This window comes from Eleutherodactylus coqui, chromosome 8 (genome assembly GCF_035609145.1).
Source record: "Eleutherodactylus coqui strain aEleCoq1 chromosome 8, aEleCoq1.hap1, whole genome shotgun sequence".
NCBI classification, from domain to species: domain Eukaryota; kingdom Metazoa; phylum Chordata; class Amphibia; order Anura; family Eleutherodactylidae; genus Eleutherodactylus; species Eleutherodactylus coqui.
Window position 1 is genome coordinate 53,839,513 of NC_089844.1, and position 27,780 is coordinate 53,867,292.

The following is a 27,780-nucleotide window of genomic DNA, read 5'->3' on the forward strand; positions in this document are numbered from 1 at the left end:
CTGGGTAAAAGCATGTGTGCTCTGCTTTTTTTCTTACTAGATAAAACTATCATAGTGCACTGAAAAGGATTTTTCCGATGGCATGTTCCATTGAACCCCTAATGCCACAGGACGTAAGTTTCACTTCTAAGCCCAGGCCATGCTGCAGCAGGAGCCAGCTGTGACTAACAGATGGCCTCCTGCTGCAACAGTGGGGATCAGTGAGGATACCGACTCCCGCTGTGATCAATGTAGATTGCAGAATGTAAAGGGTTCACAGAGGGAGCTTGCTTCCTCTGTGATGTCATCGGCCCTCCGCTATATAATTGTGGAGAGTTGATGGGATACCATGGCAACCAGACAACAGACAATGATGTCTGGATCTGCCATGCCCTGTGGTCAGTACTGTAAGCGATAATGCATTGCGATCATAGATTATCTGACTCAAGTCCCCTACAGGGACATAAAGAATGTAAAAAAAAAATGAAAAAAAACCCCACATAAAAAATCGTAACAAAAAAACCTTTGAACGCACTTTCCCCTTTCTGTATAAAAAAATAAAACATAAACCCACATATTTGGTATTATTGCATCTGTAAAGACCTGACCTGTACAAAAAAATTGAATACACTATTTATCAACCACGGTAAAAAAAAAAAGAAGCCAAAAAGCTTACTTTATTCATTTTGCCCCCCAAAATGCAGTAAGGGCTCGGTCAGATGAGCGATTTTTTTAAAAGTTCACTTAAAACTAATCATGAGCCATTTAACGCTCATTGCCCATATAAATGGCATTTATAGTACATAGTTCCAAAATCTGTCTCTGTGACATTGATGATAAATCCAATATCTGCTATTAATTAGATGGATTCCTCTGGAATAATATAAATGTATATACTAAGTACATGTGGGTGGAATTGTGGGTGGAATTGTTGAGCAATATGATATTTTTTACTATATGTGAATATCTTCTGCGTGGTTCCCTTCGATAAAAACTGGATTTCATTACCTATGATCTTCCCAATCTTCCAAATGCACTATGTATTAGAAGTGATTACTCTTTCCGACTCTGCATATTCTTGCATACCCATTCGCATTATCTTGGAGTAATCCACCTAACTTGTAGCAGTGTAAAGCAATCCCTTCTTGTGTCTCTTAATCGCATGGATTCGCTATTAATAGGCAGCACACCTCATTGATTTTTAATTAATTTTTCGAGAGACACAGAGGAGAGCTGCCTCAGTCCACTGACGTCTCACTACTTATTCAGAACCACATCCGTATTGATCGCCTGCCTAAGGAGCAGAAGTAATCCATTTTAAATACACTTCTTTGAAAGAGTGCGGGAGCTTGACAATGCAGACATGTCCTTTGTAATTACAAGGCATTGGGAAGAGGTTATGGCAAAGGAAGAGAAGACTGTAAGAGTATACTGGTAATGCAGATGAGACATTTGCATAATAATTCAGACAGACTTATTGACTTTTGTTTCAACCTTCCTGCTACTCTAAAACTCTATCCTCTGTGATGCCAGTTAGAGGCCAACAGTATATAATGGATTATATATATATATATATATATATATATATATATATATAATTCTTTTGATGATTGGGCAGTAATATTACCCCCTTAATGACGCTGCCCTTTTGTTTCCCATTTTTGTGTCCCCCCCCCCCCCCCCTTTAAAAAAAATCCTAACTCCTTTATTTATCCATCGACGTCACTGTATGAGGGCTTGTTTTTTGCGGGACGAGTTGTATTTTTCAAGGGTACTATATAATATACCATATAATGTACTGAAAAACTTTTAAAAAATTCTAAGTGGAGTAAAATGAAAAAAAAAAGACATTCCGCCATCTTTCAGTGCGTCTTGTTTCTACGGCGCACAAACTGCAACAAAAACAACATGATAACTTTATTATAAGGGTCGGTACGATTACTACGATGCCAAACTTGTATAGTTTTTTTTTTTGCTGTACTGCTTTTATTTTTTTTCAAAGACATTGAATTTTTTAAAATAATTTTCTGCCGCCATCTTCTGCGCGCAATAACTTTTTTTCATCAGTGTAGTTGAGCGAGGCCTCGTTTTTTGCAAGATATCCTTTAGTTTACGTTGGTACTAGAGATGAGCGAACGTACTCGTTTAGGTTGATTTCACAATCGAGCACCGCTTTTTTCGAGTAACTGACTACTCGGCCGAAAAGATTTGTGTGGCGCCGGGGGGCGGCGTGGTGGAGCGGGGGTAGCAGTGGGGAACAGGGGGGAGCTCTCTGTCTCTCTCCCCCCCCACACTTCCTTCCCTCTGCAACCCCCGCTCACCCCTGGCGCGCCCCCGAATCTTTTTGCCAGAGTAGTCAGTTACTCGAAAAAAGCGGTGCTCGATTGCGAAATTGTCCTAAATGGGTACGTTCGCTCATCTCTAGTTGGTACCATTTTGAAATACATACGACTTTATGATCGCTTTTTATTGCTTTTTTTCTGGAAGACAGGGTGACTGAAAAAGTGCATTTTTGGCAGTCTTTTTTTTTCTTCAGATGACGTTCACTGTGCGGGGTAAATAATGCTCTACTTTGATAGATCAGACTTTTATGGACGCGGCGATACCAAATATGTATTTTTATTTTATGATTTTGATTTTTTTATTATAGATATGGCAAAAAGGGGGTGATTTAAACTTTTATTACTTTTTTTTTTACAATTAATAAAACTTTATTGATCTTAATTTTGCTTTTTTCTAGCCCCCCTGGGGGACCACAACTAGCGATGCTTTGATCGCTCCTGCAGTATGTAATGCGATCTCTCTTCATACATACCGCGCACCTGCATGACGTAAATGTGCATCATATAGCGGGAAGGGATTAAAGGGGATGGGTTATCAAAAAATACCCTATTATATAAATTATATTTTTGTGTTAAACATATTTTTTAAGAATTTTTGGTGATTTTCTTTTTCACTTTTAGTTACAATCTACATTTTTGAAAAATCTTAAAATCCTGCATTTTACCTACATAGCCTAATATTGGTCTGTAACTTCCTGATCTGTAGAGAAAGCTTTGCAGCAGTCATCTCAGCAACATCACAGTCAGAATTACACTGATATATAATACCTATATGCAGATACCACAAGATCCACCATTGACAAGAGGTATAAACTGTGAAGCTGTGATTTTCTACTTCCCCAACCTGCAAAATGACCTCTGCACAGGTCACAGAGCATGTCTAGAACATCTCCCATACAAAGTCAATGGGTCCCCCCTCTCCATTGTGTGAATGGCCCATGAGGTTGCCATAAAGTATATCTGTCACATCTGCCAAGTGCACCTCGCCACAGCACTGACACAGGGTGATGTTCACACTAAACGCAAGTATAAAACACCACGCAATGCAGGACAGTGGGCACCATTCCAGGTAGATGAAAAAGAACCTGTCTCTACTAAGCAGGGAAGTGAGGATTCCCTGCCTGCAAGCAGAGTTATTGTCCCGATCTCACCAGCTCTAACCTCTCCTCTAGTGAACTGAAATCAACAGCAAGGGGAAGAGGGCGTGGTAGGCATATAAAGCTCTCCACACCTGCTGATAGGTAGAGCATCTCGCAATCTCTGCAAAACGTGCATTAACCCTTGCCCTGCATAGTAACAGGGTGACGGGTCAGATCCTGTCATGGCCACCATATCACAATGCTATCGCCACTGACAAGCAGCGACAAAATCCTTAAATTCTCTTAATGCTGTTAAATGTAGTTCAAGAAAGATGGCCGCCCCCATAGTCATGTATAGACAGCAGAATAAAAAAAATCTACATAGTCCCTTTATTACATGTATTATCTCTGAAGGATTTTATTTACACAGTATAGTACCAATGTGACCTCAATACAGTCGATCTCTTCTGTATACACATGAAGGTTGTGTTTTGATTAGTGTTGAGTGCACTTTTGAGTTAAGTTTGGCCAGTTCGCTGCACTTTTGCAAAAAGTTTGGTTTGATTCAAATTAGTTTGAACCAAACCAGAAGTTTACCAAAACTCTTTAAACTGTTGCATAACACTATCTAAGAGCCATAAAAGCCATTTATAACACTGAGAGTGATATGCTTTTTGTTCTTGGAAGGTACTGGTTCTCCTTGTGGAGATCCAGCTGGTATAGATAGTCTTACAAGCAAAACTCCCATGGAAACAGTATAAAATAGGAAGGAAGACAACTGTTTCTTAAATACCACCTATAGGTAGCTATGCTGTAAGTCAGTGAGTCAGTGCCCAGCCCAGTATAGAGCCTTGAGACTTGACTAGGGATGTGAGCCAAACCTTCCTCATCAATACAGAGCAAGGTACTGGTTGGTTGGATGAAAAGGCTTTGGCATAGGCCTTACAAGCTACTGGTTCTCCTTGCAGTTGGTGTAAGCAGTGTTTCATCCAATGTCCCCTGGAAAAAGTGTTGTATATAATCTACATATAATTTAAAGAAATAAAACATGTCTTAGCTGATCTGCCACTGGTCCTCTGTAGGTTTTTAGGCAGTATTGTAGTGACTGTGGTTCTATCTAACCCACTCACATTATGCAACACTATTTGTATTGCTTTCTTTACTTCAGTCAATCACGAATAAGGAAAGACTGGATGTGCATGACTTTCTGAATTCCATGTATACATCTCCTAGTAAGACCTGTGAGTCTCTGAGAGATGCCCACATGACTAATCTTACCAAAAAACCTGAAGTGTGCATTCAGAAGTTCTCTCTTCTCTTAATTAAAGGGATTGTCTGTCTTCTAACTATTTTGCATATAGCTCCCTACATTCTGTAGTGGCAGTGCTTGGTACTGCAGGTTCAATCCTATTGAAGGGAATGGGACTCTAGCTGCAGTTCCAACTTGATCCACTATCCACTATGTAGGGAGCTGTCTACTCCCTGTAGAAAAACAGCTAGAAGTGGGACAACTCCTTTAAGCAATTTGTCAAGACCAGGTATGGCAGGCACTAAATCCCTATAAGCTATATATTTTTTTATCATTCTCTCTGATTTTCCTAAATTTTCTAGAAATGTTTGCCCTTCAAAAGACAAAGTGTAGTAAAAAGTATCAGACATTCTGCAAAGATATTGTGTGAGCACAGTTTTACAAAGCATTTTTATAGTCACAGATACAACATATGGGAGTTATAATACTTAAAGGCAATTTTAAGTCCGAACATCACAGAAGAATTTGGGAACATAAGTTTATAACCCCCTTTGGTATTATCAAAAATGGTATGAATCTCGGTGGGGGGTTTCTACATCAGTGGAGATATGAGAAACCCAGAGCAGAGGTAACACGTTGGCCTCGTGTAAACCCCCGAACATGAATTTAGAGACTATAAACTTTTACATTCCTTGACACTGGACTAATTATTTACTGTTATGCTCATCCCTCCCTGGTATTTCTCTAAGTGCTATTAATGACATGTCTGCTGCTTCTAATCCTGTCTCTAGTATTTATCTAGTGCAAATGAAGTACACCATGTTTGTGCACTCCCATGTGATTATGTGTATGTTAAATATGTGTTTAGATTTATTCCAAAGTGCCTAAGAAAGGATCTGGAGTGGGTTTGAAAGCTCGCTATAACTTCATGTATATTTGTTAGTCAATAAAAGGTATCATATCTACAAGATTACTTTGTTACGTCTGTCAGCACATGATTAAATATTTGCCAGCACACCTTGTTTCTGTAGGTTCTAACTAGACTAGCCAGGGTTAACAGCTCCTGTGCTTTCTAGTCTAGGTTAATTATCCTGCTAGTGTCTGAGAGGTGTGCTGGTGATTGACTTGTCTGGCAGCCAACCAGCTTCTCCCGCCTCTCTCGCCTCTCTATAAGATCCAGCTCTTGCTCCCTGGGAGTTGCTGATTATTTTCCAGTGATCCCTGAGCAGTCCTCCTGTTTAGACCGGCTGTGTGTTTGGCTCAGGTACTATGGTTTTGTTCCCTGTGTTTCTGACTCCGATCCTGCTCCAGTAAAAGTTACCTTGTCTCGATCCAGCTCTGTCTGTGTTCTGTGGTTTTTCTGTCATGTTAGTTTATGTTATCGGCCTAACCTGTCGGTACTAGTAAGTTGTCTTCTACATAGGTATGGCGGGTTCTACCTGTCCTGCCACTAGGCAGCGTAGGGTCAGTGTTGGCAGCCTGGACCTGTCCACCTTTAGGGCTACCTCCAGGAAGGGACATTGGCATGGGTGAGGGTCAGGTAGTCCCACGCAGTGCGTACCTGTGCACACTACTAGTACTGTAACATACTTGGTTTCTCTTACTGAGAACAATCACACTTCACAGTTTTACACCACCACCTGAAATGTTACATTTACATTTTAAATGAGGATTTTCATATACATTATCTGATTATTTTCAAGCTCTCTTATGGAATTTTATGCTACAGCTTTAACTTTTGGGCTCGCATTTTCGTTATTAGAAATTACAAAAATATTTATTTGCAGGTGCACAATGGAAAATCAAACAAGGCTTTGCTGCTTTTCATTAATCCGATCACATTCCGTTTCTGCTGTTCTGACTTGGTAAATAGTTTGTCTTTGCCTGCTAAATGTTTACTGGCTGAAAATTATTCCCAGGATTCACATAATATTTGACTATAGTGTCTGAAAACAATGGCGTACAACAGCACATACACAAGCATTTGTAACTAACCCCCAACGACAGTAAGTCCCAGGCCAGTAAGTATTTTATAGCCCATCCATTCTCATGATCGAGGCTCCCAGCAGTCCACATGGGGCCTTTCCTTGACTTACGTGAGAATGATTTAGATACTTGCACCTAGAGCCCATAAACTTAAAGAAATTAAATAAAGATTTCATAGTAAATCACAGAAGGTCATTTCCTCATTAATAGTCACATTACATCACATAATAGGCCAGGGTAGGCCATTACCGGCGAATATCCAGGAGAGCTTTTAAGACAACTGTGCTGGATGTTCTATCTGAAAGAAATCCCATGATTTACAGTATACTTTACAGCTTATTACACGGTTAAATCCATCAGACCTGAATGTGAGCATCTTTGTTTAATTTAATGAGTGGATATGAAAGTGTTCAGCCACAAATTACATGTTGAGTATTGTTAAACTGGACGTTGTAGAGATTCTGATAATTCTACAGTAATCAATGTACATTGGAAATTAGATTTTTCTACTTTAGTAAAACTTAAAGGGATTGTTATAAAGTATAACATTATCTCCTATCAACAGGATTGGCCATAACTTTGATTGTGAGGGGCCAACCACTGGGAACTCCACCAATCCAGAGAATGGGGGTCCTATTGGTCCCCCATAAATGAAGTGGCTGTCACACATTTGCCTCGCCATACCATTCATTTCAGTGTCAGTGCCGGAGATTGCCGAATGCTCATACTCATCAATTTCTAGGGCAGGCAATGAAATGAATGGCACTGGAGTGTGCATGTGTAACTACCACTTAATTCACGTGGTGACCATTACTGGCACACATGTACTTAGGCATGCTAGTATCATAGTATATTTAAAAGGATATGGTTTATTTGATCAATTGGGATTATCAGGTATGGCTTTGTGTCATGAAGCATATTTATTCTTGAATGGGCACTTCACTACAGCATAAGTGTAGAACTGGCTTGGTCAGAAGTTGTCAAAGTCAATCAGCAGAAGATGAAGACTGACTGTGACATACTATAAAACAGTTCCAGTAGCTGCTATAGTCCCATGGAGAGGACAAGAATTTCAAATTATCGCCAATGCTTCTATATGGTAAATCATCACTGGTCTCTTGCTTTACACAATTGAAACAATTTCAACAAATCAGGGAGTGGGGCCTCAGTCCAAGAATACTGCCTAAGGGTATTGAAATGGAGTTAAACCAACACTGACCCTCCTGTTCTGGGATGGGGTGTGGGAGAGGTAGGGTCCTTTAGGTTTATTGATAAGGGGGTATCCTATCCTCCAAGAAAGACCTTGGCAGAAGTTTGGCAGTATAGAGAGTACTCTAAATCAAAATAACTGTCTTGCGGTTCCATGAAATAACAGTACCAAACGGTCACCAATATCTACAGGGATGTCATCCTAAAAAAAAAATAAAGTGTCGAAGCTAAAATGTTTGAAGAGGTATGAAGCAGCAAAGTTTTCTACTTTGCGCAATATATATTAGTGTGACTATGCAAATAAAAGTGTAACCAGTCTGGTTCTGGTTTGGAGCCTCTGGGGTTGTAGCCCGTGCAAACCAAGAGCATAGTCAGAGGAGAGATAGGAATTGGTAACAGGTGGTAACAGTTGCAGTACAAGGAGCAAGCAGGTACCATTGTCAGAAAGAAGCTAGGAGTCGGTAACAGGTGGTAGCAGTTCACAGGTATAGAGGATGAGGTTAGGAAGAGGAGCTAGACGATTGGCAGGGAGCTCAATAATTGTGCACTGGTGCAGTAGCAGGGCCAGGCTTTTATGATTTGCCTAATCAGAAGTAGGGCAGGGCCAGCACAGGGAACCAGACCAGGAGTACAAAATCATGGCTAAGCTTAGCAGAGGAGCTGTCTAGATGGCTGGATAGCTCAGCAGGGAGAGCTGTTAACTGGAGTACAGGAGTTCTTCGGTTTGAGCCCTGACAAAATGTCAGGATTAAGCAAACAGGAACTGTGGTAATGTATTGCATCATTTCTAAAGTATACAGTACAGTTACATCCAATGACTCATTGGTGATGCCTTCTCTGATTGGAGTCTTTCATTATACTAATCCTGTCCATCCGACACAGACTGTTCCCTATGGTCCCTCTCTCACACAGATTGTTCTGCATGCCCTATGACATTAAACATACTGCTCCCTGTGACTTCTCTGTTGCAGAGACTGCTCCCCATGATATTCTTTCTCATAGAGGCTTTTCCCGATTTCCCTCCAAATAGGAACTGCTACTCTTGGCCCCCCTTTTCTCGCAAACAGCTCCTCATGATACCTCTATCACAGCTTCCCATGGTCACCATATACAGACTGTTCCCTATACCCTCAAATTAAACAGCTTAAGTTGTAGCAGCATAGTGAGCACTCTTTACTCAGCTTCTTGTTTCTGCCCTGCGCTTATCATAGAGATGAGTGCAGGGAAGTGATGGGGAGGACTGTGCAGCTGTAAGGCCATAGTTACACAGTTTTCCCTATGGTCAAGCAGAGCACTTCCTAAATGCTCTGTCCGACTTCTAATATAAGACCTTACCATTGCAGATGGGAGCACATTTTCCTCTGAGCATTGCTGTATCTGTGTCCTGAGCTGAAAGCAGCACGTGAGAGGAGGCATTTTTTAAGAGTGCCCTGCCAACCATAAAAGTGCCAGGGGATCACCTTGGCACAATGACATGTGAATATCTACCCATAGAAATTCACAATGCTCCTACAAACCCAAGAGATCCAATTTAATTGTTGCACGGAGCACGGACCTTTATTTACACTTCTGCAAAAACAGAGAAGCTCCTAAAGACATGTTAGTATTTAAGACTCCATAGTATTAGAATCAAGGCTCATTTTATGGGCAGACTGGGGGGACGTTTATCCATCATCCCAATCTTACATGAAAGTCCACTGTGAGATAAAACACTTGGATTACTATTGAGTAATCCATAAACAGACACAGACACAAGCATAAACTGAACGGAGAAAGACATTTGCAGAGGTCACTGCAACTTTCTCTAATAAAATCTAACAAAGGGCCGAGGCACATAAACACCTTCATCACGATTTGGGTTTTTTCTAACAGATAGAGATACTATAAAACACAAAATACTTTTAGTTTCTGTCGGGTATTAGTAAACGCGCTACAACTTTAAGGTTCATGCTGGGAATATCTGCTGCCAATAAAAAAAAGAACTATTTTTATCCACCAACTTCAAACATCGGAGTATTAGCGGCTTCTAGTGTAAACTTATTTGGTATTCATTGGTATAGAAAAAAAAATCTCTTATATAACATATGCTTTGATCTCCACATACTTTTAGGCTCAATTAATACTAGACTGAATTAAAGTATTGTGACCCACTTATAATTGATCTCTAATTATATCTCCTTTGGAGAAGTGTTTTAAGGATCCTGCAGGGATGATTGTGCTGATTTCCTTATTTGTGGCCATGATACCTCTGCTCACAATTTCACCCGTCACATCCCCTTTAATGCGGCTCCTTTATTCCAAACAGGACACTAGTAAAGCTTTCAGCTTGAACACAACATGCATGCAGCTTTCTGTAGGCTTTTATGCTTTTGAAATCATAGCATAGTTTCAGACTGATATGCACAGTTTCTCCCAAACCGGTCCTAGTCGCAGAGTTGCAGCAGTAGGATACTCTTTAAAGTTCAGTTTCAGCTTCATATGTATTTCATCTATGTCATCGCTTTCATGGATTTCTACCACACTGATCCCCCATAATGCTCATGCTGATGGTTAGCAAAACCTATAAAGCAAGCATGACATTAAAAGTCTACATGAGTGAAATAAGCAGAATCCTATATAGAAATGTATGTAATATGTAGGATAATGTAGCGCAAACTGAAACAGTGGAACCCTGTTTCAGGTCTAACTTTGCCAAAAGTTCAGTGGTTCATCTCATCAATAGTCTCCATTTTTTTCTTCTCCATAAATGTATGCTTTATATAAATATTGGTGTTTGTTAAAAAACTCCAACAAACACAGTGGGAAAAATAAACAAACACCATACAGATCTTGTCCTTGGTCAGATTTGAACCAAGTACCCCAGTACTGCAAGTCACTAATCACTAAACCATCATGCTTCTTCTTTGTCTTTCCTCCTTCTTCTCATTTTTTCTTCTCCTACTTCCTCCTACGGAGAATAAGGAGGGAGAGGAAGAAGAGGCATGGTGGCTCAGTGGTTAGCACTGTTGACTTGCAGTGCTGTGTGTTGTATGTTCTCTCAGTGTTTGTGTGGGTGTTTCCTTCATAAAAACAATCATCTTTATTTATTTAGCGCATACATGTATTAGGCAGAAGACGTATACGTACGTATGGCTCTCAGACAATGTTTAAATCGGTTTTAGGAGTATGGACGAAGTTCTGGTTTGGTGTGAACGAATTTGGACTGAACCAAACTTTTTGCCCAAATTTGTCAGACCAGCCAAACTGAACTTTTCAAAGGTTCGCTCAACAGTAATGTTGAATATTTTGCAGATTTAAGACTGTGGCATGAAAGAAATAAAATCATGTATATATAATTTTCTTCTTGATAGTAATTATTAAGTTATTAAACTAAAGACGTAGCTTTAATGTTCTTGCAGAAATCATGGCAAGTGCACAGCATCGCACTGAATGTCTGTGATTGGTTCATCAAGCGCCGGCTCTGATTGGCTGAGCCACGGCGCTCGAAAACTACTCAGAGCAATCGCTTGCTGTAGGTGGGGTTTTCAAACCTAGTTAACAGCAAGCGATGCTCTGTCGGTGCTGAGGACTGCATGGAAGCCTGCCGGAGCGCTAGAGACACGGTGGGAGGAACCCAGACGGTGCCTGCCAGTTAAGTATAAGACACCCCTGAAAATAAGACCCTGTGCCTCTTTTGGGGCAAACAGTTATATAAGACAGGGTTTTATTTTTGGGGAAACACGGTATTACATAATACTGTATGAGATCAATATACAACAGATATATCAAGCACTCATAGTATAGTAAGATAACCTTGTATTGCAAAATTATATCGCTGTGCAGTTGCACGATCATAAATTGTGACTCAATATGCAGTGCTGTCGTTCTCTTTTACAATATTGTCGTCTTAGAGCTCATTCACATCTGTTTTTGTCATTTCCATTTGAATTCCGTCTTACTGTTGCATTTTTGGAGCAAGAAAATAGAATTCAAACTGAAATAAGCGTTTCCGTTTTTTTCCCCAATTGATTTCACATGGGTTTTCAAAAAAGGGAATGTCTTCCATTTGATTATGTTCCATTATGGTTTCGTGTTTTTAAGCAGAACAACCAGTGCTGTGATGGAAAGGCATCAAATGGAAAGCATTCCAGATTTTTTAAACCCATTCAAATCAATGGGGAAAAAAGTTGAAACTCTTATTTCTGTTCTTCTGCACCAAAAGCTGAAAACCAGATGGAATTCAAATGGGAATAGCAAACACAGATGTAAATACGCACTTCAAGGGCTGCAGGACCCCTAGGAAGTATATGCTGGTGGAGTACTTACACTTCTTACTAACAATACAATTTTAGGTGATCTCAGAAGCCACGAGCTTCCCTTAGACATTGGATTGATGTCCATAGACCAAGTTCTTTTGTTGGTTTATCCAGGAATCTATCCCAATAAATGGCTATTACCCCAAAATTGGCCTACTACCCACACGAGGCATCTCTCATAGTCACCAGACTTGGAAGGCACATTACAAAACTTAGTCTCTCTTCATCTTGAGACTAATTTACTTATTCATTACTCTCCATATAATCACTATAAGTGATCAAAAATAATTTATGCCATAGTACGAAATGATAGACAATAGCTCTGCACAATGCCCACAGTGAATGTCATCATTTTTAAGGATGTAATATTAGATTTTAACTGAATTGAGTGCTGTGCAGAAAAATACTAAGTCGGGCAGCTGTTTGGGCACACTGATTAATGTACAGGTCAAGCCATTCATTGGTTAATAGCTAAATCAATGAGCGATATATTCTACTGAGAGCATATGCTCCAATAAGTGTCTTGGGAGACTGTCTGCTCAGCATAATGGCGATGCTCACCACAGAATAAAGCCTGTCTGGGGAATGATGTCTATTCTTCCAAAGTGCAGCCATATTGTGTACGGAATCAGTCAGATTCAATTTCTTGTGCAATTCTGACAGCATTCTTCTACTGAACTGCTAGACTCAGGAATGAAGCAGCTTTGAGTGTGGACTTTGAGAAGTCATCATTAGTTGAAGGTAGACTAATATATATATATATATATATATATATATAGATAGATAGATAGATAGATAGATAGATAGATAGATAGATAGATAGATAGATAGTGATATCTATCTATCTATCTACAGAACTAAGTAGGATTTTACAGATCAGACATAAAGAAAATATCTGGTCCTTAAAAGATCCTAAAATTAGGTAAATTCAACCTCAGATGAACAACAAAAAATGACAGGTTACACCATATTATTATTTATTTAATGAAAACTAGGCCAAAATGCAGAAGCAGTGCATGAAAAATTACTCAGGTTGACCTGGTTCATCTATTTAATACTCTTAACCCTTTGCAATCCAATTTTGAATTTAGGGTTTCCTAGGAGGCTTTCTCTTTCTGCCATTACACGATGGCGCCATCTGCTGGCTAGAGCCAGTACTGTGGTATGGGACATGCTGGAGAGGCCTCCGACAACAGAGCGGACAGTAAAATACAGTAAAAATACCCTGCTGGACGTCTTCCAACATCAGAGCTGTGCAGCCTTCAATCAGAATGTCTTCAGATGTCAGACAGTGGATTGAAAAGGGTTAAAGGGGATGTCCAGTTATGAATTATTGATAGCCTATCTTCAGGTTAGGCCATCAATAGTAGATTGGTGGGAGTCTGCCACCCAAGACCCTCACTGATCAGCCTTTCAGCTGATTGGTGTGCTTTGTGAAGACATCAATAGAGAAACTCCATAAAAAAGATTCTTCTTTATTTACGCCATGAATTAAAAACACATATAGTAAAAAAGGTACCACACATGACTATGTCCACGCCATATGTATTTCATAAACACGTTGAAACTCATTAGGCATGGACATAGTCATGAATGGCACCTTTTTTACTATATGTGTTTTAATTAATGGAATAAATAAAGGAGAATCTTTTTTTATGGAGTTGGCATTTCTCTATTGATGTCTTCACTTCATGCTGTCTGACTTGCCTGAGTTCCGGAAGATCTTCAAGCTGTAAGGGCTATTATTATTAATCATCATGGGATACAATGGAAAGTTTCTATTTAACTTTGGTGTACCTTGTGCAGTGATCTGATTTCTACAGGAAGCAAACAGCTCCATTCTCACTGTAGTGGCCAGGCTTGGTATCACATGCAAAGTTCCCATTCACTTCAATAAGAACTTTGTTTGCAATACCAAAGCCTGGCCACTGCAATGAAAATGGAGCTGTCTGCTTTCTGCAGAAATCAGCTCAGTACACAAGTGCTTTGGCCTGGTGACTAGCTGATCAGCAAGGATTCCGGGCGCAGACCCCTGCTGACTTACTACTGATGTCCTATTCTGTGAATAGGCCAGCCATAGTTTATAACTGGACAACCCCTTAAAAGACACTCCCCGAAAGTAAGACCTAGTGCCTCCTTTGGGGCAAAAATGAATATAAGACAGCGTCTTATTTTTTGGAAAAACACGGTACTTTGATTGGAGGCGGATGGGCAGTCGGAATGATTTCCAGACCGTTCTACCTGCATTCAATGAGCGATGATTGCTTCTGTGTGAAAGAACAGGAGTGATTATTGCTGGGACGACTATCACTGTGTGGACTGGTTTCTGACTATTATATGGTGACTGCATTGCTTTGAGGTATCCTTGAGCTGAACTGCTGTACCTAAACCCACCATGCTATACTGCAGAAATGCTGCCTCTCCTACATACTATAATATAATACATCATTTTTTCTCAATGGGGGAGGGCACTCCAAAGTTTTGCTATAGGACCCCATGATTTCTATATACGCCCCTGTCCATGTATATTCTAAATATATCCTTTGCATACAAGTGGCTACTCTGGGAGTCTTTGTATTCTATAGGTCACATCACCAACATGAATAAAAGTATTGCCACTCACCTGTTCCTCCCTACTTTCTATACATTCTAACTACTTATTACCCTCTCACCCTCACTACAGTAACGAGGTGCTAATTGGTGTTCTGAGTGCCAAGACATTTTTCGTTTTTGGGGTGACCTTTCGGATGGGGATGCAGATAGCGCTGCGTAAATTACTGTTTTGTGGCTACTTGTGAATCCTGTAATTCCATTAGCTGCTTCGTGTAGAATGTAATGTTGGGCAGAGGCTGTAGAGCAGTGACACTTGGTAGCAATTAGCGGCGGATTGAGGTGTATTGCCTCGCAGACTTTAATAAACCTTATTGTAATTACAGTTATGATATTCTTTGTACTTTCTATAATTCCTCGATCCTGGAGAAAAAATAATATTGTTGGATTAATAGCTTTAAAATCTATTCACATCCCTCTTCTGACATTTAAAGTAATATTTAATAGCCGCACTTCAGAAAGAGGCCGCAGGGTACATTTTTATTGACTGCACATCTCATGTGAGGGAATATTTCTGAAAATGTATATTCAGAGGAAGTAAAGTGGTAACAATTAATGGCGTGAAGATGACAGGCATTCGCCTCTCCTATGTAGTTTCAGATGTGGGACTTGGATCTAGGCAGGCATCAATATACAGTATATGTGCATGCGGGGGGCTACCGGCACTTCAGGCTCTTAGACTTTCTCACTAAAGACTAGAGATGAGCGAGCATACTCGTCCGAGCTTGATGCTCGTTCCAGTATTAGGGTGCTCGAGATGCTCGTTACTCGAGACGAGCACCACGCGGTACTCATCTCGATTAAACGAGCACTGACCATTGAATTCAATAGAGCCGGCAATACAGCCAGCTCCATTGAAAGCAATGGGCTGCCGGCGATCGCGGGATGAATTGTCGGGAAGGGCTTAAATATATAAGCCCTTCCCTGCAATTCATCCAGAAATGTGTCAAAATAAAAAAAATATATATATACTCACCTTGTCCCGGCAGACGGAGTTCAGCGCGGCCGGCCTGCAGTGGGTGTGAAGGGGGTGTGAGTCAGACATGCCCCTGATTGGCTCAGCGCTGAGCCAATCAGAGGCAGATCTCACTCACACCCCCTTCACACCCAGTGAGTGAGTGTAGCCTCTGATTGCCTCAGCGCAGCTCTCAGCTGAATGACAGCAGTTCAGCACCACAGTGCAGGGGACAGCAGGAGAAGACGCAGCTGTGCCCCGGCAGCTGAAGGGAGGTGAGTATCTATTTTTTTTGTTTTTTAAATGACTTTTAATTCATTTCCAGGGAATGGCTTATATGTAAAGCCCTTCCCTGAAAAAGAATTCATGTGTGCCAGCGGACCATTGTCTTCAATGGAGTCGCCGGCAGCAGCAGCGGCTCCATTGAAGAGAATGCCTGCATTTTTATTCTTTTTTACACTAAAATCTTTCCTTTTCAGGTAAGAGCTTATATTTTTAAGCCCTTCCCGAAAATTCATCCCGCGCTCGCCGGCAGCCCATTGCTTTCAATGGGCTAACATTGTTCTTCTCTGCCACAGCTGTTACAGCTGTGGCAGAGGAAAACGATCGTTATGCTGACAGTGCCGGGGGGGGGGGGTCTCACTCTTGCCACTACTGTGGCTTAATAGTGAGACCTCGGAGCCCGAAATGCAGCCCTGCATGTTGCTCCTTGCCTGCCCTATCCATTTCTGTGTTTTTACATGACTTTGGTGATTTGCTAAGATTTTCACAAATGAAAACCTTAGCGGAGCACCAGTCATATACAAAAATGCTCGAGTCGCCCATTGACTTCAATGGGGTTCGTTACTCGAAACGAACTCTCGAGCATCACTGAAAGTTCGACTCCAGTAACGAGCACCCAAGCATTTTGGTGCTCGCTCATCTCTACTAAAGACCCATTTAGACACAACGATTATCGCTCAAAATCGACTCAAAATCCGTCTTTTGAGCGATAATCGTTGTGTGTAACTGAACTGCATCGTGCAGTTTTCGTTATCCCATCGCTCATCGTCGTCTTTTAGCGTGCTGAAAGACAACGATGAGCCTTATCAGGGATTCACAGCGGGATACAGCTGATACTATTGTTTCAGCTGTATCCCGCTCCCTGATAACAGGCTGGGTATAAGGAACAGAGCGGTCCAGCTCTGTTCTCCATACCTGGCACGGAGCACTCAGCTGTATAACGCTCCGTGCAGAAAACATCTGGATGCAGAAGACAAGTAGGGACTAGAGATGAGCGAACCTACTTGGCCACGCCCCTTTTTCGCCCGAGCGCCGCAATTTTTGAGTACTTCCGTACTCGGGTGAAAAGATTCGGGGGGCGCCGTGGGTGAGTGGGGGGTTGCAGCGAGGAGTGGGGGGGAGAGAGAGAGGGCTTCCCCCTGTTCCCCGCTGCTACCCCCCGCTCCGACACTAATATGAAAAGTGATATCCATCATTTTGATGCGCTCAGTCGTAGGCTCCCGATCCCTGTCAGCACTGGTGGTGCCATGACATACCATAGCGTAACATCCACCTAAACATTTTCTTGCAGAGTTGTGTCAATACTTTATGATTTTTTCAATTCGGCATGATTCTTTGTAATGTGTTCTTGTTTAAGGTCGAGCATACGTCCTACAGGCTATCGTCTGAGGACTCTTGTCATGCTTATTTAATAAGGCAAATGGCCTGCATTCCTAAGGAGAAAATATAGCATTCCTGTCCCCCATCACAGGCCTCTCGCTAGCCAAGCCAGAAACCTACTGTACACTGATGAGGGGCAAACACCCTAAAACAGCTGTCTGTGCATGATTGGCTTGGCTTTCAATTCTCAGTCGTGGTACAAGGCTCATATAAAGAGTCTAACATTGACTTGCAAGCATGCTGCCTTCCAATAGGTGGCGCTGCAGAGTTATTGTTCCTACTACCTGAATTTGGGATAAGCCTAATATTAGATATGGAATTAAATATTCGATTGGGGAAACGGTGGTCTCCTCTTAAAAGAGGAAGCAGTGGAGCAATGATGCTGGATATAGTGAGATAAGTATAGCATAACACAAATGTAAGAGTTATGACTGAGCGATGAAAGTCAGAAGCAAAGTGTTATGTTATTGTAACGAGATAGCGTGTACATTTCAGACTCTGTGATAGCACAAGTCTGAGATCTGCCGAGCTGAGAAATGCTTTGGGGAGAACACGAGACATGCATTGAGGTATTGTTGGCTTATCTGTCAAGACACCTGGATGGTTCATTAATAGCAAACAGCTCACAACAAAATGAATGTGCTCAGGATAGCGACACCGAGCATGGATCTTGTCTAACAGTCTTAACATCCGAGTGTACAATATTAATAGGAAGAAGAGAGGAATTGGAGGATTGCCATGGGAGACTGTGTCATTAATTTACTCTGTGCATTGAGGCTGTTTATGCTAAATGAACACTCGCTAGAAAGAAGGGGGATATTATTTACTTGCTTGACTTTACAGCTGCATACATTCCAGCATAGCAGGGGACAAAAGGGGCAATTAGGGTGAGTTCACATGAAGGGACCATCTACATACGGGGTGCACCTACAACCGGACCATGTTTCATAAGGATTATCAGTTTACATAGCCAATAGGGTAACATCATCATAAATGCTAAATACATTGTAAATTGGAAATGTATTACAGTCAGTGGTTAACCCCTTGAGGATGCGACTTTTAAAAAATTTTTTTGTATTTTTTATTTTGAGGTTTTCCTCTTCACTTTCCAAAAATTATAGTTCTTATTTTACTGTCAGCGTAGATGTATGAGGGCTTGTTTTTTCGTGGGCTTAGTTTTTTCAATGGCACTATTTAATGTACCACTGACAAACATTTCTAAGTCGAGTGAAATAGAAAAACACAATTTTGCTATCTTTGTGGTAATATTGTTTTTATGGCGTACATGATGTGACAAAAATGACGTGACAACTTCCTTCTGTGGGTTAGTATGATTATGCCTTTCTGATAGACACAAACGCAAAAAGACTGAATGCCGTCATGAAGTCAAAGGGTACATCAACAAAGTATTAGTTTTGGGTTCAGTCAGACAAGCTTTTTTTCTTCTGCACCTACGTGCGCAAAAAAAGTGTGCTGCACGGATGTGCAAAATGCACCCGACTGAAGCTCCGTGCCCATTGCTTTCAATAGGGTCTGTGCTACTGCCGCCCCATTGAAAGTAATGGGATGCAGGCAACCACCGCAGTGATTTTCGGGGAAGGGCTTGAAATATAAGCCCTTCCCTGAAAATCATCCCAAGCTAATGGAAAAAGATTTAAAAATATATATACACATCACCTCTCCAACACAGTGCAGCTCCAGCGCGTCTTCTCCCTTGCTCCTCAGCACTGTTCTGAAGCTCTTTCTCCTGGCCCAGGATTTAAAAAACCTGGCTCCTGAAAGCGCTGTGTCTGATTGGCTGAGCGCTGAGCCAATCACAGGTAGCACTCAGCCATTCATTGAATGACAGCTGAGCACTGCCTATGATTGGTCATAATGCTCAGCCAATCAGAGGCAGCGCTCAGCCATAAATTGAATTTAATGGAAATTCAGGGAAACAGGGTAGCAATGCGCTTGTGTGAGAGTGGCCTTATATGCACTTGTATGTGGCGATATGATAAACCTACTTTATTTTCACTTGTTTTTCCTTTTTTTTTTGTAGCCCCCTTAGGGGACTTAAACGTTTGATCATTTGATTGCTTAAACCATATACTGTAGTACTTTGGTATTACAATATATGGTATTTCTGCTGGCATATACACAGGCTGCAGAGATGTGTTTGTCAATACAACTAATTATGATGATAGTATTTCTGTGCTGTTTTTTAATGTGTAGACACACCATCTAAAAGATGTTAGAAACCAAAGCATCACACAGGCATCAATAATATATTTTATTTAATATGTATAGTAGTGCATTGTTATGTCCATGCATAGCTTATCCTCTGTGGCTTATATGGGCATAAATATAAGTATCCAAAAAGAACCAATATACTGACTAATACAAACACAGCTAGACAAGAACATATATACACTTTATTTAGTGCAAGTACAAATATAACACAAAATGGAATATAAGGAAACATAACTACAGGGAGTCAATGTAAACTGACTATGACATTTCAGATATAGAAAACCCTACCTATAAGCAAAGTGATCACCCTGACAAGGACGACCCAGTGTCAGGAACCTGGGGCAACCCTGACTCTCCCTAGATGATAACAGGAAACAGTGGCAAAGAAGACATAATATAATACCACAAAATCCAAGGAATATGATGTTACAACACTGCAACATATAAGTAAAACAACAGATAGCTTTTCCTTGACAGAGGTGCTGGGCCCGAATCAGGTACCACTGTCAAGACCGGAAACACATTCAGACAGGACACAGCAGAAATCCGGAGACAGACATAAATTTGAATGGGTTCAGACAGGACTCATGAATCAGAGATGACATCTGACTAGGTTTAGATGGGAGTCAGACAGGACACAGACAGAGATCTGACCAGCATGCATGCTCAAGCCAGACTAGAGAATAACTGGCACCTTCTGAGGGGAGGGGCTAGAAAAAATGTGCAAAGACAAATGGTGATTAGCTAATTGGGCTGATCTACTCCTTAGCCAATCAATTAACTTGAACACCTTGAAAGAAGTGCTTCTGTCAGTGCCTAGCACCAAAATGACAGGGAACACCCCAACAAGCTGCTATCAGGCAAACTACAGGGCTTGTAGAGCTTGTGGCTGAACCCAGGCTCTGGAGCCAGAAGGGTTCTCTGCCACGTACTGTAGAAGAAAGTGAAGAAAAAAACACTATAAGGCCTAAGGGTGCCTACCCACTGGCGATTTTTTTTCCTGCGATGCTAAATTGCGTTTTGCGTTTTTTCTGAAGAGCAATTAGCATAGAATGTGTTCTTGTCCATTTGGGGTTTTTTTTCACGAAAAACGCTGCGTTTTTCACGCACGAAAATCGGCAATGCCAGTGGGTAGGCGCCCTTAGTCAGACGGGCTTTTTTTGCGCGATTTGCGCATGCGCATGCGTCCGGCGATTTTTTTAAAACCATTGCTTTGCAATGGTATCGGACACATGAGCGCTTTTTATGCGCTCGTCCGATAAATTATAGAACAGAAATCGCAGATCGCACCTATCTGCGATCTGTGATTCCTGTTCTCTTCTCTATATGCGCTCAATGGGGCCGGCGGCAGCAGCGCCGACCCCATTGAGAACATATAGAAGACAAATCATTCTGTAACAGCTGTGGCAGAGAAGAACGATGTTTGCCCATTGAATTCAATGGAGCCGGCAATACAGCCGGCTCCATTGAAAGCAATGGGCTGCCGGCGTGCGCGGGATGAATTGTCGGGAAGGGCTTAAATATATAATCCCTTCCCTGCAATTCATCCAGAAAAGTGTTAAAATAAAAAAAATATATATACTCACCTGCTGCCGGCAGCCGGAGTTCCCCGAGGCCGGCCTGCAGTGGGTGTGAAGGGGGTGTGAGTCAGACCTGCCCCCTGATTGGCTCAGCGCTGAGCCAATCAGAGGCAGGTCTGACTCACACCCATTCATGAATTTCTGGATGAATTGCAGGGAAGGGCTTATATATTTAAGCCCTTCCCGACAATTCATCACACACTCGCCCGCAGCGCATTGCTTTCAATGGAGCCGGCTGTATTGCCGGCTCCATTGAATACAATGCACTGGACAGCTCCGGCCCGTTTCTAATGAAACGTGGCTAGGAGCAGATTTTCGGGCGATTTTCGGGCACCGGTCACGCGATTTGCGGATGCGCATCCGTCATGCAATCCGCAAATCGCGCGAAAAAACGCCCGTCTGACTAAGGCCTAAATGACATGTTAGTTTGGAGCCCAGTTATTTATTGGGGCCCGGGTGCTTCAGGTTATGCCTTTGCTTACAATATGATACTTTTTGCATTTAAGGACAACCAAATTATAGATATTTACATGCTGTTATATTCATTTGTTGTCTAATATATAGCTTCATCAACAAAATACATTTTTATCTCTAATGTTGCAAAAAATGGTGTGCAAATAAATGCTCATAAACACAGTGATATAATAAATGTACAATCACCATTGATGCACTTACCGTATGCATTTTCATTATACAATACTCAGTAAATGACCATAATATTTTATATAAATGGACCCGGTATAATGAGCTAGCATTTTCGGGATACTTGCTACATTAAACCTGGGATATGCTCTGAATAAAAGATTTCCATTAACAAGGATTGTTCTCCGCTGGTTTAGCAGCAGTGCTCTATGGGCATATAACATTACAAAGTATCTTGCCATGCCTTCTGTATAGGATAGCTTACAGCCAGACACTGACTGAATAATGCCTATGCATTCTGTTGTACGACAGGGCATGATGTACCTGGAGGAACGCCGCTTGGTTCACAGAGATCTAGCAGCCAGGAATGTATTGGTGAAGTCTCCTAACCATGTGAAGATCACAGACTTTGGACTTGCTCGTCTACTGGAAGGCGATGAAAAGGAATACAATGCAGATGGTGGCAAGGTAAGCAGTTTTTAAAGTCTGACTTTGTCAGTAGATGTCACAGTGGGCAGTTGAAGCCATTACACTTATAATTTAGTTGTAACATTGACACAGAAACATAGAAAATAGATATTAGCCATTGGGCGATATATACAACGGTCTGATTGATTGTTGTATAAGAGTTTAACTATATGAAACTTTGTGGAATGAGGAATAGAATACAGACCCTCAAGCAATACATCACAGAAGGGTAAATATAAAAGCATTAAAACAATCACAGAAAATGGCCATTACTACCAAATGAGGGAGCTAATTGCACCTCTGAGGGACACCGATGAGACAGCCACTCACACAGCCTCTTAATATAGAGGGGGGTAGCTGCTTGGTGTATACTCCCACACAGAGTAGATACACAGTGGCAGACCTTCTGATACATGTAGTGCACCATGCAGACCCTTAAACAAACATTGAAATTCCACAGTAAACCATATGTTACTACGAGTCAACTGCAGTGCAAGCGGAGACAAAGCACAAAGTGATGCTAAAGACTTTTAAGTTACTATATATGTTACTGCACATTGCATATGGACTACCACGGCTCATATGTGGCTGTTAAGACTGGCTCATTATTAGTTGAACCTGTAATAAATAGAGATGAGCGAGCACCAAAATTTTCGCAATGCTCGAGGGTTCGTTTCGAGTAACGAACCCCATTGAACTCAATGGGCGACCCGAGCATTTTTGTATATCGCCGATGCTCGCTAAGGTTTTCGTTTGTGAAAATCTGGGCAATTCAAGAAAGTGATGGGAACGACACAGCAACGGATAGGGCAGGCGAGGGGCTACATGTTGGGCTGCATCTCAAGTTCACAGGTCCCACTATTAAGCCACTATAGCGGCAAGAGTGCCCCCCCCCCCCGCACTGTCAGCGTAAAGATCGTTCTCCTCTGCCATAGCTGTAACAGCTGTGGCAGAGAAGAACGATGTTAGCCCATTGAATTCAATGGAGCCAGCAATACAGCAGGTTCCACTGAAAGCAATGGGCTGCCGGCGATCGCAGGATGAATTGTCGGGAAGGGGTTAAATATATAAGCCCTTCCCTGCAATTCATCCAGAAATGTGTTACAATAAAAATATATACCGGCGTATAAGGCGACAGGGCGTATAAGACGACCCCCCAACTGTCACCTTATACGCCGGCAATACAGTGGAGCAAAGAATAAAAATCATTACTCACTTCTTCTGACGTTCTGCGCCGCTCCTGCAGGCTGTCGCTCCCTCCTGGTTTCCGGCAGAGCATTGGTTTCTGGACGCAGGGCTTGAAATCCCCGCCTCCAGAAACACAGCCAATCACAGCCATTCAATGACATCATTGTCATTGGCTGTGATTGGCTGAAGGCACGTGTGTTTCTGGAGGCGGGGATTTAAAGCCCTTCGTAGAGAAAGCAATGCTCTGCCAGGAACCAGGAGGGAGCGACAGCCTGCAGCAGCGCCGCAGAACGTCAGAAGAAGTGAGTAATGATTTTTATTCTTTGCTCCACTGTATTGCCGGCGTATAAGGTGACAGTTGGGGGGTCGTCTTATACGCCCCGTCGCCTTATATGACGGCATATATTTTTATTGTAACACATTTCTGGATGAATTGCAGGGAAGGGCTTATATATTTAAGCCCTTCCCGACAATTCATCCCGCGATCGCCGGCAGCCCATTGCTTTCAGTGGAACCTGCTGTATTGCTGGCTCCATTGAATTCAATGGGCAAACATCGTTCTTCTCTGCCACAGCTGTTACAGCTGTGGCAGAGAAGAATGATTTGTCTTCTATATGTTCTCAATGGGGTCGGCGCTGCTGCCGCCGGCCCCATTGAGCGCATATAGAGAAGAGAACAGAAATTGCAGATCACACATAGGTGCGATCTGCGATTTCTATGGCCTTAAGAAGGACCGTTAGGGTTCTTGAAACCTAAAATACTCCTAACACTCTCCCTATAGCAGCTCCACCAAGATACCACTTTCCCTGAACTAATGTCAGAATGCATCTGTGGCGAGCCGCAGGAGGGGCCGATTTATATACTCGGGTGACACCTAATCTCGCCAGCCACTCACTGCAGGGGGGTGGTATAGGGCTTGAACGTTGCAGGGGGAAGTTGTAATGCCTTCCCTGTCTTTCTACTGGCCAGAAAAGCGCGCAAATTTGTCAGGGAAGAAAATGAAAGTAACCCGAACACCGCGTGGTACTCGTTACGAGTAACGAGCATCTCGAACACCCTAATACTCGAACGAGTATCAAGCTCGGACGAGTATGCTCGCTCATCTCTAGTAATAAACTTTTGATGAACCACTTTAAAATGGAAGAAAATAGGATTTGTTTGTTCAACCATTGTGTGTCCTCTATTTATTAGCTGAAAGAACTTATTTAACATGGTGTACAACTCCAATTTATGTACGTCTAGTGAGTAGCAAGCTTTGAAAAGTTCAGTTTGGCCAGTTCACCAAAAAAAAAAGTTTGGTTCAGCTCGAATTAGTTCAAACTGAACTAGAAGTTCACCAAAACCCCTAAAAGCGATGTACAACACTGTTTAAGAGCCATATACACCAGTATTCAGGACTAGGTGTTGAGCGAACTGAACCAGTAGAACCCTGTTTCAGGTAGAACTTTGCTAAAAGCTCAGTTTACGGTTGTGCCAAACCAAACTCTTAGCATAGTTCAACCCGAAATGGGGTTCTGCTGGTTTGGTTTGCCCAATACTAATAATGATCAAAAATATTATTGATAACCGATTAATACATAGGAAGTTTAATTTTTGCAGAGATGTAACATTATAATGTTCTCTATACAGATGCCGGTTAAGTGGATGGCCCTGGAATGCATTCATTACAGGAAGTTTACCCATCAAAGCGATGTCTGGAGTTATGGCAAGTATTGTAATTTAGTTTATGGAGTATTCATCATGTACAGCAGAGAGTTAAACTGAAATTTAAAAGGGTTGCATCAGATTAGAAAAAAATGGCCGCTTTATTCTACAATCAGCACCACTCCCATTCATGGGTCATGTGTGGTACTGCAGCCCAGGCTCATTATTTTGAATGTTCTTGTAATAAAACATCCATGTTTTTTTTAATGTGATACTACCCCTTTAATGACTGAGTTTGGTCATATTATTCTTTGTAGTTGCTCATCCTCTCACTTGTCTGTAGCTTTACTCTTTATCTTTGTACATTTTTTACTGTATTGTGTGGTTGAGACTCATAAGTAGTGTTGAGCCGAACCAGTGAAACTCTGTTTTGGCTCAAACTTTCCTAAAAGATGGGTTCAGGGTGCACCCAAACCTCAGGTGGTTCCTCCTGGCCAAACTCAGTAGTGATGTTTTTTCTCCTGTAGCTGAGCAGTTAGCACTGTTGCCTTGCAGTGCTGGGGTTCTAGGTTCAAATCTGACAACCTCTGCATGGATGTTCTCCCCTTGTTTGATAATAACTCTAATTTATATAGTACATGTCTATTACATTCCTTTTTTTTGTCCCCACAATCTTCTCTATTAGTATGTTTTTGGAGTGTGGGAGGAACCCCCCACAAAACACAGGGAGAACATACAAACTAAATGCTGCCCTTGGTCAGATTTGAACCTAGCACCTCAGCAATGTAAGGCACTAGAGAGGAGCGACCATACTTGCTAAGGACAATTTCTCGATCGAGCATTGTCCTTAGCGAGTACCTGCCCGCTCGGAAAAAAAGGTTCGGCTGCCAGTGTGGGTGAGAGGTGAGTTGCGGCAGTGAGCAGGGGGCAGCGGGGGGGGGGGGGGGGAGAGGGAGAGAGAGATCTCCCCTCTGTTCCTCCCCGCTCTCCCCGCCCGCCGCCGGCAGCCGAATCTTTTCTTCCGAGTTGGCAGGTACTCGCTAAGGACAATGCTCGATCGAGCAATTGTCCTTAGCGAGTATGCTCGCTCATCTCAATAAGGCACAGATATTAACCACTGTGCTTCTTATATCTCCTTCTTCCTCTTCCTCAGTAAATGTATGTACTGTATAAATAAAGATGATTCTTATAAGGAAGAGACAAACACAAGGAGATATTGTCAGTTTTGAACCTTTGACCCTAGAATGCAAGGCAACAGTGCTAACTGCTGAACCGCCACAATCTCCACCAGCACACTTTGGTGAACTAAACTTTTTCTAATATTTAGCGAATCGGCTGACCGAACTTTCACTCATTTCTACTCAGAAGCCTGGAGGCATAATTTATATGTTGGATAACTATTTTGTCCTCACTGGGATCTTAGCAGTATCCGAATTCTTAGTCATCCCACTGACAACTGGTCGATTGAGATGTACCTCAAGTGGAAAAACCTCATGAACCTCAAGCTTTTTTATATACGCAATGCAACGTTAATAAAAAGCATATTCATCGAGTGGGGTTAATGGACTCAAATCTATGTCTTATAGGTGTAACCATATGGGAGCTGATGACGTTTGGTGGAAAGCCTTACGATGGAATTCCAACACGGGAAATCCCTGATCTCCTGGAGAAAGGAGAAAGACTTCCTCAGCCACCTGTGTGCACCATTGACGTTTATATGGTCATGGTGAAATGTAAGTAATGAGCGTTTCCAGGTGATTTTATATGTATTAGTGCAGTTGTAATGTACAAATCTCAAAACAAGACTTGTTGTTGGGGCACAGACAAAAATCATAGAAAGTGCTGCGCTGACTACTGAGAACTCAGCCAAACACACAATGTGGCACTATTCAAAATGCAACATTATTTTTGCAGCAGGGAACTGTCTTACATGCTTTGCGCCATATTTACTGTGTGTTTCTAGTCATTTTTTTAACACTTTTTCCAGCTCGTACAAAAAATGGCTTGGCAATGTAAAAATAGGGCATGGCCAAAATTTTGGTGTAAACTCAACGGGTATAAATTGAGAGACAGTCTTCAAATTCAACAGATCTGCAGTCCAATCACTGTAAAGAACTGATACATTTTAAGGCTGCCTTAATTTGCACTGCCTAACTTTTAGAATGTGTGTTTCTGTGTTTCTGACTTGATAATTAGCTCATTCTTGCTGCATGTAGCCACCAGTAGAAGAAGCTAACTATATTTGAAACTAATTCAATGGCCTGGATTCAGAGGCATAACTTGAAGCTTCTGGGCCCCGGTGCAAAATATGTAACAGGGCCCCAACTATAATGCTTTATTCATAGTACTGAGCGCCCAATATGGAGAAGAGAGGTCTTATGGGCCCCTAAGGCTCCTGGGCCCGGGTTCAACTGTATCCCCTGCACCCCCTACAGTTACGCCCCTGCCTGGATGGATGATATAAAAATCTGTATGCAGAGAGCTTCCCTACCAGTGGCTGGAGGTAACCAGTAAGGCAGCATGGCAGGCAGATCAGTGCTGAGCTTTCTCCCACCATGGGCCTTATAGCTGACATATGCTTACCTCCTACAGTAGGCACAACACTGCCTTGGGGATTGATGAGTGAATTTCTGAAGGGCTTTTTTTTAATTAGTTTTTCC

General features: G+C 41.9%; 1 protein-coding gene across 1 annotated transcript in view; it reads left to right on the forward strand.

Moving 5' to 3' along the window:
* ERBB4 (erb-b2 receptor tyrosine kinase 4) overlaps positions 1-27,780 on the forward strand; it is a 1,004,693-nt gene that overhangs the window by 915,095 nt on the left and 61,818 nt on the right. The window contains exons 21-23 of the mRNA XM_066575628.1: positions 22,133-22,288; positions 25,106-25,181; positions 26,707-26,853. Of these exons, the coding sequence (XP_066431725.1) occupies positions 22,133-22,288; positions 25,106-25,181; positions 26,707-26,853 (379 nt within the window). The remainder of the gene's footprint in view (positions 1-22,132; positions 22,289-25,105; positions 25,182-26,706; positions 26,854-27,780) is intronic.